Source organism: Gopherus flavomarginatus, chromosome 9 (assembly GCF_025201925.1).
Source record: "Gopherus flavomarginatus isolate rGopFla2 chromosome 9, rGopFla2.mat.asm, whole genome shotgun sequence".
In the NCBI taxonomy this organism is placed as follows: Eukaryota; Metazoa; Chordata; order Testudines; family Testudinidae; genus Gopherus; species Gopherus flavomarginatus.
The window spans coordinates 92,815,054-92,828,377 of record NC_066625.1 but is presented as its reverse complement, the minus strand read 5'-3'; the positions used below and the strand labels follow the sequence as shown (position 1 = coordinate 92,828,377).

The 13,324-nt window shown below is 43.3% G+C and overlaps 1 protein-coding gene across 10 annotated transcripts in view; it reads right to left on the bottom strand.

The window, feature by feature from the left end:
* Window positions 1–13,324, bottom strand: part of TP53BP1 (tumor protein p53 binding protein 1) — a 79,550-nt gene that overhangs the window by 29,166 nt on the left and 37,060 nt on the right. For all 10 annotated transcript variants that reach the window (XR_007776240.1, XM_050967185.1, XM_050967179.1 and 7 more), the window contains 6 exons: window positions 11,330–11,449; window positions 10,397–10,633; window positions 9,731–9,788; window positions 8,319–8,411; window positions 6,513–7,014; window positions 843–995 (listed from right to left, as the gene is read on the bottom strand). Coding sequence is in view for 9 of the 10 variants with exons in the window: in XM_050967185.1 (XP_050823142.1) it covers window positions 843–995; window positions 6,513–7,014; window positions 8,319–8,411; window positions 9,731–9,788; window positions 10,397–10,633; window positions 11,330–11,449 (1,163 nt within the window). In the remaining variant the exon portion in view is untranslated. The remainder of the gene's footprint in view (window positions 1–842; window positions 996–6,512; window positions 7,015–8,318; window positions 8,412–9,730; window positions 9,789–10,396; window positions 10,634–11,329; window positions 11,450–13,324) is intronic.

Here is a 13,324-nt window from a genome sequence, read left to right as displayed (position 1 = left end):
CCTCCGAAGTCTCTTGCTCTTGCAAAGCGATCAAGGCAGTTTCTACTGATTCCTCCGTCTCCCAGATGGAGAGTTAGCACCAAAATTAATATAATGCAGCATTAAGTTACACAATTTTGTTAAATCGCTAAAGATTGTTGTTCCCTCTTGGAATTTTTACCTTTCTGAAACTCTCAATTTTATGAAGGCCAAAACTACAACTGGGTTCAAACAATAATTACGTATGTTCCTGGAGGATAGGTCCAGGAATGGCTATTAGCCAAGCTGATCAGGATGCAACCCCATGCTCTGGGTGTCCCTAGTCTGACTGCAAGAAACTGGGATTAGATGGCAGGGGATGGATTACTCAATAATTTCCCTGTTCTGTTCATTCCCCCTGCGGCACCTGGCATTTGTGACTGTTGGAAGACAGAATACTAGGCTAGATGGACTATTGGTCTGACCCAGTATGGCCGTTCTTATGTTCTTAAACCATCTTTTTCTGCAGAAGGCAAGTGAGGCACCTTCCATCACCTCACACCTGTCCATTACCGGCCTAGTCAAAGGAAGGAGAGAAATAGCAGATATTACCTCAGCGTAGTGTAATATGGTCACCACACAAGAAACGTAGCATCAACACAAGGAAGCAGCTTTTCGTTTAAACATGGTGTGATTCTTAATGAAAGATGTTCAAATCTGATAGAGGTGAGAAAAGATCAGTGCCAGAGCATATGAGCCTGTTAAGTTAACTCTGCTGTTTCCTGTGGCCACACAAATATCAGCAGTCACGGTCCCTGCTCATTTGGATTTAATCTGTCCTCCAGCAAACAGATCACTACATGCACCCCTGAAATTGGATTTACCTCAATCACCTTCCGCTCTACCTCAGCACCATCTACATAGTAAACATCTGTGATGATACGTGTGACAACTGTGCGCACTTCACGGATGGTTCTCATGTGGCGATGCTGGATGCGGCCTCGGGGTGGCTGGGGCAAGTTAAACTCCTCCTCTCCCTGCAACAACAAAATGAACTAATAAATATGAAAGCAAGCCACCTCACTGCACAAACATTTTTGTTGTGCCATTCTGTGAACATCATGTTACCAGAAGACAACATTCAACAAAGTGTTTTAACACCAGACTCTGATCAAATGGAGAATTTCTGCCACGATTCCACACACACAGGCTTCTCCACAACATTCTTGATTCTGGGCTGCCTCAGGACTGCTGTGCAGAAGCCTTTGTAATTTGTTCAAGGTAACAGAAGCCCAGTTCAGCCTGTTACATAATACTTGCAGCTGGAAGCCGGTGCTGTTGCACAAGTAAGGCAGGTGGGTCAAGTAATCCACTATCCATGCAGTGTCCCTCATATAACCAATGCAACTGTTGCATGCAAATTAGCTGTAGAGTAAAGATAATGATTGGTTGAGTTACATCTGATATCATGATAGTCTAGGACATCGGTTCTCAAACTTTAGCAACCAGAGGACCCCCACTTTTATTTAAAAATTTTCATGGATGCCCAAGCCTACTGATGTTTATTTACATTTGAAGAAAAAAAATTCCATGTTCATGAAAAGCTCTATTAATTATTTATAAATTATTGTACCACTAACATTGTTTATTTTGTTATTTACTATTAGACAGAGATACATAAATGTGTCTGGGTAAGGAACTATTCTTCATTCTTATCATTAAATCTTGCACAAAAAACCCCACACAAGCTAACAAAACATTAATGTGAAGGATGTTGTTGTTTTGCCGAAACAAGATCACAAATGTTTGGCTCATTGGTGGAAAGTTGTATTCTTAGATCTGGTTCTACTGTCAGTCGATTTCTGTAGTTTGATTTCACTTATAGAAGTGCAGAGAATGCCCATTCACAGAAATATGTTGTGGGAAATGGCATTAAATACTTCAGTGCTTTGGCTGACAGTTTGGCATAATCAGGTCTCAGACATAACCAAAAGTCCATCAGACTGTACTGATTGAAAAATCAATTTCAAAGAGGTGTCACACGAAAGATCCACAAGGCTATTCTCTTCAGATGAAGTTAAACTTTTGGTGGTGTTGCCATCTAACATTGAATGGATCCCTGATCCAATTGTTACCGGAATCAGGAAGAGGAAGATAATCTCTGAAGTTGTTCTTCAAAGCCTGCAAATGTTCAATGAGAACGTTTTGTATTTCATCACAGAGCTTTTCTTCTGACGTTTCAAGAAAATCGTTCAGCGTTGGAAATGATTCTCACACACAGTTCTGAAGACAAATTTGACCATAAAGTCCCATTTTTTAATCAGCGCTTCTGCTTTGTCTTCAAACTTTAAATATAGGTTACAGCTACCCCTGGAAGGGTCAAATTTAGTCCATTCGAATAGGTAAAAATATTGGCCAAGTACACTACCATAGCTAACCATGAAAAAAATCACTGAAATGCTCGCTCAGTTGAAATGTCTCTTTGAAAAAGTATTCATATTTCATCACACAACTCAAACAAGCAGTTGAGTACTTTCCCACAAGACAACCAACACACTTCTGAAAGTAAAAGAAGCTGTTTATGATCACTACCCATGTCATCGCAAAGGACATTAAAGATGCAGGAATTTAGTGGATGAGCTTTAATAAAGTTGATCACTTTCACCACTTCATCCAGTGTTGTCTTCAGTTCTCCTGCCATTTTTTTGGCAGCTAATGATTCTCGGGGTATACAGTAATGATTCCATGTAACTACAGGTATGAGATCCTTAACACGTGCAACGAATCCACTGTACTTTCCTGACATTTCATGAGCCTCATCAGTACGGATTCCTACCCATTTTGACCACCTGATTTCATTTGTTATTATGAAATCACCCAGACTATTAAACACAGCTTCAGAGGTAGTATGTGTTGGTAATGCATGGCAAAACAGGAAATCTTTATTAATTTTACTGTCAAATTTTATCAAATGAATGCCAGCAAATTAGCACTGCCAGAAACATCTGGACTTTCATCCAGTTGCAGTGAATAATATTGGCTTTTGCGTACCCTTGTAATTAACTGCTCTTTTATATTCAGACATATCTTCTATTCTACAGGTTACAGTGTTGTTTAAATTTAAATCTTTTGCAGCTTTATCCCCAGCATTGCACTGGTCATTGCTTTTGCAGCTGACAGAATTAGTTCCAGTGCAATAGTGTCAGGTTTCCTTGCCTTTGCTATTAGTAGGGATACTTGATAAGAAGCAAACACAGCCTTTTTGTTATCAATTTCTGGCTCGCACATAGTTTTCACTGCCTGTTTTGGAAAAATTTGAAAGATTGGTTCACGTGCTGCTTATATTTAGTTTCTAAATTTGGCTGGTTTCATGCATTCGTTTGATAATAATTCATAGCAGAGAACACATTGTGCTTTCTGCCAGTCTTCAGAATCTGCACTTGTAAATCCAAAAATAAGTATTCGTCACAGTACTTACGTATGATGCACCTTCACTTGAGTCACCATTATTTTTACATTTTAACCAGCGAACCATAATTAATTATTGGCACGTATAATAATGCCAAAAAGCGTGTAAAACCAAAACACACATGTATAATACGACACCACAAAGCAAGGGTAAGAACGTGAGCTTCAACACCCAGGTGCCGGCTTCTAATTTTCCCCAGGAGTGCTCAACCCCCACTCAGCCCCAGGCCCCATCCCCACCCCACCCTACCGCCACCCCACCTCTTTCTGCTCCCTCCCCCGAGCATTCCCCATCCCCACTCCTCTCCCTCCCTCCCAGAGCTTCCTGTTGATCAGCAGGGCTGGTGGCCCTGGACATGACTTGTGGACCCCCTTGTGTACCCTCACAGAACCCAGTTCAAGAAACGCTGGTCTAAGACACTTGGGAAGTCATAGATACATGCGTTACTTTAGCTGAAAGCCTGTGGTGTCACACTGGTGTAATTTGTAAAATCAAAATGGTTGAAAACTAAAAAACAGAATGGTCACAAAGTGAATCCCAGTGCTGATTGAACCTAGTGACATTCTGAACAAAAAGAACTCTCAGCCACGCTCCTAGTGGTTTCCTTTGTTTCATACTGAACCAGACATTCTACAGTTCAGAGCGACCCACAGAGGGACAACCCTGAAATCTTATTATATAGTGTAAGTTAGCAAAGTTGAAGACAAATATTGGTATTAACTAGACTGCTTGGCACAGGCTGAAAGATTCTAGAAACGGGAAGAAGTTAAAATCACCAAAATATGTTTATTGGTTAAAGTTGGGAATGAAGTTTTCTTCTGTTTCTGGACATTGCTTATTGGGGTGTGGGTGGGGGGAAAAAAATCACTGAAGGGCACAGCAGTTTGGGGGAACTGGAAGAAGCAAGCTTCACCATCATCACTGCTGCTGCCCACACCACTTGCTGGTAGAGTTGGATGAATTGATTTTTCAGTAAAATCAGAACAAATTCAGCTTCAGAAAAGAAAGTGAGCATCTTCCCTCCCCTCCACTTTTATCCCTGTGGTTAGGGCACTTGCCTAGGGTGTGGGAGACCCAGGTCTGAATCCCCATTCTGGAGCAGGAACTTGAACTCAGATCTTCCTCCTCTCAGGTGAGCATCCTAATAGCTATTCGGAGATGGGTTGCTCTCAATTGCTCCTGTTGAAACTTTTCCACTTGGTATAAACACTTAAATATTCATGGGACCAAAGAGACAGAGAATGACATGTGATTAAGGCACTCACCTGGGAGGTACGATATGTGGGTTCAACTCTTCTTTGCCTAATTCAAAGGAGGGATCTGAACCCTCATCTCCTATCCCCAAGATGAGTGCCTTAAATCACCGGATCCCTGAAAGATGTCCTGACCACACCAAGTCAGAAAGGGGAAAACCTACATGACACTAACAGCTTCAGCTACCTTTTTAATAAAACATCTAGGATGCAAGTCAGAGTATCCGGCTGTGGCCCACTCAGTCACGTCATCTCCCCATTCCACCTCATTCTCTTCTCTCTTACCTCTCTCTTTCTGGCTTACACAGTCAAGACAAATCTACTCTTGCAACACTGCTGCAAGTCCCATGACCAGAAAGGCTAGCTAAAAAGCAATGCCTTAAACAGCCTGATGCTGGTAAACGTTTGCCCGGTCTTGGAAAGGTGGATACAACTGTGTGACAAGTCTATACTTTCCCAGCAGTTTGACTGTGACAGCAGAAGAAAGCATCAGATAGAAGTGCTTTCTTTGCTAATCTTTCCCTTTTGTGTGAGTTTGTCTTGTTTCATTTTACAAGGAAATAGGATCAGACTTCAACAGCAACAAGAGCTCTAGACCATCCAAATGAATTTTTTCTTTTCCTCCGAACAGTCAATTGTTAAAATGAAAGCCTTACATAATTATTTTTGTTCCAATTGCTTCAGCTGTTTTCCTTCTTCTGTGTGTTTAATAAAAAGGTTTTTAATGGCAATTGTTATAATGAGAGGAAACCAATGATAACTTGATACAAAATCCCAAACCACAAAACTGTTTAATGTTAAAGTAAGATTTGACATCAGACGCCCCCTTATCAAAATATTACCAACCAGTGCTCTGGAAACAGAGCAGAATACGTAAAAAGCTTTAGGAAACAGGAACTCTCTTCCCACAGTGTTTCCAGTCCAATAACAGCCCTTGCCCCTTGGACAAGAAGCTAGATGATTAAATGGGAACATCCAGATCATATTCAGCTTCTCCTTGAGGTAGTCCAATGGCAAGGGTGCCACAGAACGGCAGTAAATGGAAGGAGCCAAAGCTGGATGTGATGAAAACTATGAAAATACCCAAATGGGTCAATTCAATCTGCATAAGTTTATCAAGGAACCTTCTTGCCTAATAGTCATATTCAGGGCCCTGTGTCTCCTCCTGATTTGGAGTTTGCCAGAGAATCCAGTAATTGCTTTCATTTAAAACCACCATATATTTTCTAGCGCTCATGTTTGTGAAGAAACCTTCAAAATGTGACCCCAATGCGGTGGTCTTCTCAAGTCTGCACACTTCTTTACAATAGTTCTGAGGCTTTGATCAGTCCATTCCATTCCTCTCACCGGGTTCATCTCAGGAGGAAAATTTAATAGAACAATATTTTAAAGCTATTTCTTTCCAGGAACACTCCAGGAACATGTTTATCCATGGCTATTGGATGAAGTCACAGTGATAAGGGCTGGTTGTGTGCAGAAGAGTTCAAACCCCTTCCCTCAAGAAGTTACTTCCACCCCTGCCCAGCAGAGAGAGGAAATGTATTACCTTACCTGTATCCTGGATACAAAAAAGCAAGTCACCTGCCATACTCCTCCCCAGGTGACAGATGCCCAACATTCCACTACACAGCTCTCCCCACCCACTGAGACTACTTCTCCACTGCAGTTTTGGTACATTCAAAATGTAGGGCTGAGGATGCAAAGTAGAACCACCATAAGGACATTGTACTGACTGGAGTACTATTTTCATATCTAAAGCAGTAAAGACTTCAGTTTCAGAACCTAGGGGCTGAAACTACATAAAAGCGATCCGAGCTCTTGCTCATTCTCACCTGGCTGTGCAGAGACTCAGTGTCATCTCCGGGGGCATTCGCAAGCTTCTCTCCACTCTCCTCAGTTTGGACCTTGGCATCTTGTTGGCCAGGTCTTTGCCCAGCCATGCTTGTTCCCACTTCTACCTGAGTGCTCACTCCTGTCATTGTCTGTGTTGCTGCTGACACAGCTGCTGGGGCCAAAACAGAACCTCCTGTAGTTTGGACCTCTTTGTTACTGGTGCCAGCCCACAACTGCTGGCCTTTATCCCTCTCATGGGCTGCCAGAGCCTTACTCAGCTTCTCCTGTGCGCTCTTCCCTTCCTTTTCAATATCAGCTTCCATAGCCTCTCCCTCTTTTACATGGGATGGCTGATGTTTGGAGTCCTGCTCTGCAGGCTGAGAAACTTTCATTTCCCCACAAGGGATGTGCTTCTGATGCTGTTGCCAAGCTTCAGGATTGTCATGCTGCTGCTCCTCCTCCTCCTCCTCTTGTGTGCTTGGGAAACTGAACAGGTTCCCCCTGCAAACCAATCACATGCAGATCAATATTAAAATGTTCAAAGCAACAGGTGCCCAAGCACCCACCACACACAAGCAGGATTCCCTGTGGCTTTTTATGGGATGGTCATTTAATCTGTTGGGAGCGCATAAGAATCACTTAGTTTTATGCACTGGGAACAGATTAACTGGTGACTCTACTACAACCTTCCTGTAGCTAAACAGCAGTGTTCCTATAAGTGCCAGTGTTCCTTTGAAATGTCAGCATCTCCAAAGGGACCCAACTAGTGGAAAGATGACACTTAGCACAAACTAAAGCATTAACTAAAGTGTGTTTTGCACCAGGCATCCGATACCAATTAGACACAGCCCTACTGGTAGTTATCCCATCTTCAGGAACCATCACACTTTACTATACCATTCCTTTGGTGTTACAGTGGCTAATGACAATAAGAAATGTAACTGGGAGATGTTGTAGAGGAGAAAACACTAATGTTTTCTAAAGTTTTGACTAGAATTTATCTATCTTTTGCTGTCTGGCCATTTGCTCCAACCTACTCCCACACTGATTCTCAGTCTCTTCACCTCAGCCCCACTCTACACATACCCCTCATGCATTCCTTCTCTCCCTCTTTTCCCCTGTTCTATCCCTGTCACTCCACTCCCTGTCCTTGTATTTCCATTTGGCTATACTCCCACCAAAAAAAAAGGGTGGGGGTAGTGAAACAAGCATGGCATTTGCTAGTATCTCTTATCCATTTCCCCTACCTTTTGTCTGTCTTGTCTAGACAGACAATCTTCTCAGGGCAGGGACTACCCACTGCTCTGTGTCTGTACAGCATCTAGTACTATGGGGCCTCAATCCTGGTAAGTCCATAGACAGTACCATAACAAACATGATTAATAATACTGTACACAATGTCAGCATGTTAATCTGCTGTACGCGAGAGCCCAAACCCCTGTAATTTCACTCCCCAATCAATAGATGTCAAGCAAGGTGCAGGAGTGAAAAGCTTCTGGATGCTAGTGGCTTACACAGTTATATTGCATTGTCTTCTAACAGCTACCAGTAAGCACCTCTATAATCCTGGGCATCTCAGCCAGCTGCAACAGCAGCACTCCTCAAGTCAAACTTCAAAGCTAGAGAGCACAGCTTGGTTACTACATGATACGCACCTACCAGTCATATTACTGATTATATACACACAGTGCCCCCCCATCTTTCTCTAGAAGTCACCCCAGAATCAGTGACACAGCACAGGGCTCCTAAAGGGACATGGGACCTCACTACAGGGCCAAACAAGAATAAAATGCAAAGCTCTATACCTAAATGGAGAAGCAGGAAGATCGTGACCTCTGGCCTCATCCTCTCGTTGGACTTCACAGACAAGACTAAACACAGACAGTGTCTTCTGTGAGCTAGTTGTACAGATTAAAGAAACAGGTCACAATCACAGGAACTAGGAAAGTACTGTCATTGGAAAGGACAAAGGTCTAAAATCACTAGAACCAACAAGAGACTGGTCTTTAGGCTGATTAATTTGTTGTGCCTTAAATCAGCAAAGCAGTTGGAATTGGTCAGAGCTCTCCAGGATCAAGAGACAACTCACAATTGTAAAAAGTTGTTTCCTACTTCCTTTGTCTCAGGCCCCTTCTTGCCAGTCAGGAGAAACTCAGTAGCTTGAGAGAGCGCAGTAAGCATGATGTCAGCATTACACTGGCTTTTGAGAAATTACAGTATCACTGTCCAGTACTTCCTCACTGCCACTAGGTGGCGATATGAATAATTTGCATCTATATTTTAATATCCTCCTCTTCTCTTTGCAAAATGGACACCATTAAATTAGGTTTTAATAAAGACTGGGAGTGGATCGGTCATTACACAAAGTAAAACTATTTCCCCATGTTTATTCCCCCCCAGACTGTTCCTCACACCTTCTTGTCAACTGCTGCAAATGGACCATTTTGATTACTACTACAAAAAGTTTCTCTCTCTTCTGCTGGTAATAGCTCACCTTAACTGATCACTCTTGTTAGAGTGTGTATGGTAATACCCATTGTTCATGTTCTCTGTGTGTGTGTGTATATATCTTCCTACTGCATCTTCCACTGCATGCATCCGATGAAGTGGGCTGTAGCCCACGAAAGCTTATGCTCAAATAAATTTGTTAGTCTCCAAGGTGCCACAAGTACTCCTGTTCTCTTCCCAGTGTGAGCTGATAACAGCTTTCATGACACAGCAAAAAATACTCGAGATGGCAAGCTCGCAACACACTTGAGAGGTCAAACTCACCACACGGCTAGAAAGCTTCCCAACTCTCACAAAAATGAGTGATGGCAATGCTCACACAAAGCATGCGGTTCTCTGGCAAAGGTCTCTTAATAGTACTTATTTCAGGATTTCCCCCGTGCCCCAAGTTATCTGAATCTGTCACAATCAAATCCTGGTGGGCCACCATTTTAGTCCCGCCACTCTTGCCAGGGCCTCGTGGGGCCAAGAAAGGCAGGAAGCGCCCAGGCCAGAATAAAATGGCAGTTGGGGGCACCTGAACTAAGGAAAGAGCCCTGCACCAGAAGCATCACTGCAAGTACCAAAGGGTAAAGGCAGAAACAGTGGCTGAGCCAGCTCCATGCTGCTGGGTCTCATTTTAATTTATTTTCCTGCTGTTGGTAGATAATTTCTCTCATTACCAAGAACTTTGCATTCAACCGTTTGCTTGGCAACAAGCATCAGTTACCTGGCAACAGCCCCAGCAACAGCAGAGGATCCATTTTTCCTTTCACTGGCTGCAGGCTCTGAAGGAGATGGGGGATGGGAGAAAGAATCCTGTTAGCATCACACCTGAACAGACTTCCTGCCCTTGGGAGCTCTGTAGCTAGAGGGGTTGAGCAACAGGAGAGAAGATAGCTATGAAACCATCCCATCCCCGCTCAACCAGCTTCCCACTGCAACCCCCAGCCTGTACAAATACTTGAGTATATTACATAGATTGAGCATATGAGCAACATTCAGACACTGAAGTTACACTTTTCTCATGATAAATGACTGGGGTCACATCTCCTAATTGCCTCCAACTCTGCTGAAATACACAACCCTAGCTACCTGCCCTAGGAACGTCTCCCTCCATCTGGAAGTGTCTCTGCTTCACTGCAATAGAAATGAGACATGAGCTCACCTCCCCCACCCAAGTGGGTCTCTACAACCCTCTCAGCTGCAGGACACACTATTTTCTTAGAAGTTACTATGCAAGGGAACTAAAAAAAGGATTCCTGTGAGAGGAAGCCAGCAGCTCTCCAAATGAAGCTAACTCCAAGCCCTTGTCAAGTGACTGGAATTGGGTGGGGTATCCTAGGGTGAGGAGACAGTCGGAACCTACATATTCCCCAGTTTTCCATTCCCTTACTTTCCAGACTGAAGGGCAGACTCCCCTCACTCTCTTCGTTCACAGGGGTAGCAAGGTTCATTCGAAGACAGAGTTTTCCATCAGCCTCAGGAGCTGCACCAGAATCCCCCTTTTCACACTCTTCCAACACATCTGCTGATGCCATAGCGCTCTCCACAGTGACATCGTTGGTCCCAATACTGCCCTCTGCTGTGACATCACTGGTTACTATGGTTCTATCTGGGCAGCTGCCATCCACTAAAATGAGGAAGGAAAGAAGGCACAAAATACAAAAGTGAAAATGGCCAGTGTAGTCTTTGCTCCATTGGGTTCAGCTCCCTGTAGGTGCCTAGGAGTGGTGCAATTGTATGCTTCAGGGGCAAATAGCATAGCAATGGACATTCCTATCAGGCTGCCCTTAAGAACGCCTCAGAGATTCAGTTCTGTAGTGGTGACAACAGCCTTAGCCAAAGGCCAACTAGTTCCATCATCCACTACAGACACCACTATAGAAGTCAACTGCTAAGTCAGACATCACATAGGATGCTGCCTGATGAGGCAAAAACAGTATATATAGGAGATGATCTTGCCTTAGCAAAAGGGAAAGATTTGGACTAGGAGGGCCTTTCGAGTCCTATTGTCAGGAGCCTATGACTGACACAGCACCATGCATATCAAATTCATGGCAAGAAGACACAAGACCGGCACACCCACCTGTGGTACAATAGAGACTACATATAAAGGGTGAAATGTTTGGTTGGATGAGTGAGTGACCAGGTTCAGAGTACCAATGGGAAATAGTGACAGATGAACATGCCCTGCTCACAGCACAAGGCCAGCCAATGCCAGCCCCTAAATTAGGTTTAAGGCTTTAATCAAGATTTGTATCAAGACTCAAGTCAGCTTCCAAATCTGCTCCAATTTCAAAAATGAGGACATTCTATTCAAACTCACCAATAGGAGTGCTGTGTCTTCTGGGTCCCATTTTAAGCTGCCCAATAAGAGATGGGGTCACACTGGTCAAGGGCTGAATGACATCACCTTCCTTTGGCAAAGCAAAATGAAACAGCGTTCCTTAAAGAGAGAGAAAGAATTAGAGATCTGCAGGGGAGGTCTGTACCTGAATATATGTGGAAAGCACTGGAGCTCACAAGCGATGGGGAAGAGTTCACCCTTCTTCTGCAGTGAACTGGGACATCCCAGTGCGGTGTTTGAAGAATAGATTCAGTGAGTGCTCTCCAATAAATAAATTACTGATCTCAAACCAATCACTCCACTGAATAGCTTTTCTGAATTTAAGGTCTTCGCAACTCATGTCTTTCTACTCTATAAATCTGTCATCCCAGAAAAAATTCCCCAGTGGGAGACTTGGGCCACTACCATAGTTTCATACATCTTCCTCCACACTCTAACAAACGGAGAGATTATTTACGCAAATGTGGGTAGTGGTTTTGTAATGTGTAGAAAGGAGTGTTATGTTCAAGGTATGCCCAGCACTGTAACAGAAAAAAGGGTGGAAGAAGAGAGGGCAGGAATGCAGGTTAGGACTGAAGTGCATTGGAAGAGCTGTGTGGGAGGGAAGGAGAAGCATGAAATAATACTCTGAAGATAAAGCACTATTTTGAACAAGTGCAGAAAGCTTTACAAATCTTAAACTAACATAACAGCTGGCTGTCCTCTACACAGGTCTAAACACATTTCTGAGAAGCAACAGCTTAGTATTTAAAAGAGTTAGAGAGCACAGCCACAAAAGTTTCCCTGGTTAGAGAAATCTGAGGGAAATAAACTGAAAAAAAAAATTGAAGAAAAATGGCCACCAACTAATTTTATATTATTTAGGCTTTTCAATTAAGAGGCATAGCTTGCTAGGGATGGGGAAGTACCAGAAACAATGCATATTTGATGGCAATTGAATAATTTAAGGCTGTCATGGCATAAGGGGTTGCTACCATAGAATCTGATCTCACTGTGTCGCAGAACAAATGGAGCCCTGATGACATGGCTTTCATGAGTAGAATGACATGATAATCCCCTGAACAGTAAGTCTCTTTTCTCAAATAAAAGTTTAGTTTTTTTAAATAATGTTTAAGTCACATTTAGATTCAGAAAAGCTATTCAAACCTTCTTGCAAACTGAACTATCTTAGAGAATATACAACTGAGTGCAGCAAGGCTAATGGAGCATAAGGAATTCAAGAAAATTATTGTTCCAGTACTAAGAGTTCTTCATTTGACTTTTATACTCAACAACTGTAAAAACAAAAAAAGTTGTTAAAATGCTTTGAGAAGAATTAAGGATGGTTGATTAAGGCCTTGTCTACATGACACAGTTTTTTCAGCAAAAGGCAGCTTTTGTTAATAAAACAGTGGAGGTATACACACTACAATGCTCCTCCTGCCGACAAAACTCTCCTGCTTTGTCGACAAAATAAAACCAATTTAGATCGACAAAGCATCAGTACAGACACTGCATCCGATACACTGCTGTAACTGGCCTCCAGGAGGTATCCCACAATGCAACACTGACTGCTCTGCTCACTGTTTTGAACTCTGCTACCCTGCACCCAGCTACACAAGCACGTGCCCCTCCCCTTTCAAAGCCCCAGGAAGTTTTGAAACTGCTCAGCCTGTACAGTTCACATAGCTATTACCCAGCTGAGCATGCTGCCTCCCAGCAGCAAATGCACTCCTGCCCGTATTACAGGGAAGGGGGTGGATCTCCTGGGTCTGTGGGGAAAGGAGGCTAGGGTAGAACCCTGAAGGAATCCTGGAATCAAAACATTAACGTGGAATCCTGCTCTCCTCTGCACTAGGATCACAGAGGCAGGCAGGCAGGACAGATTGCTGCAAGCGAGAGGGGGCAGGAGAAGAGACCCCTGATGTGCTGTAAAGAGCCAGGGAGGGAGGTGGGGGCTGATGTCAGGGTGTGGTCCACACCCGACCCGCACGG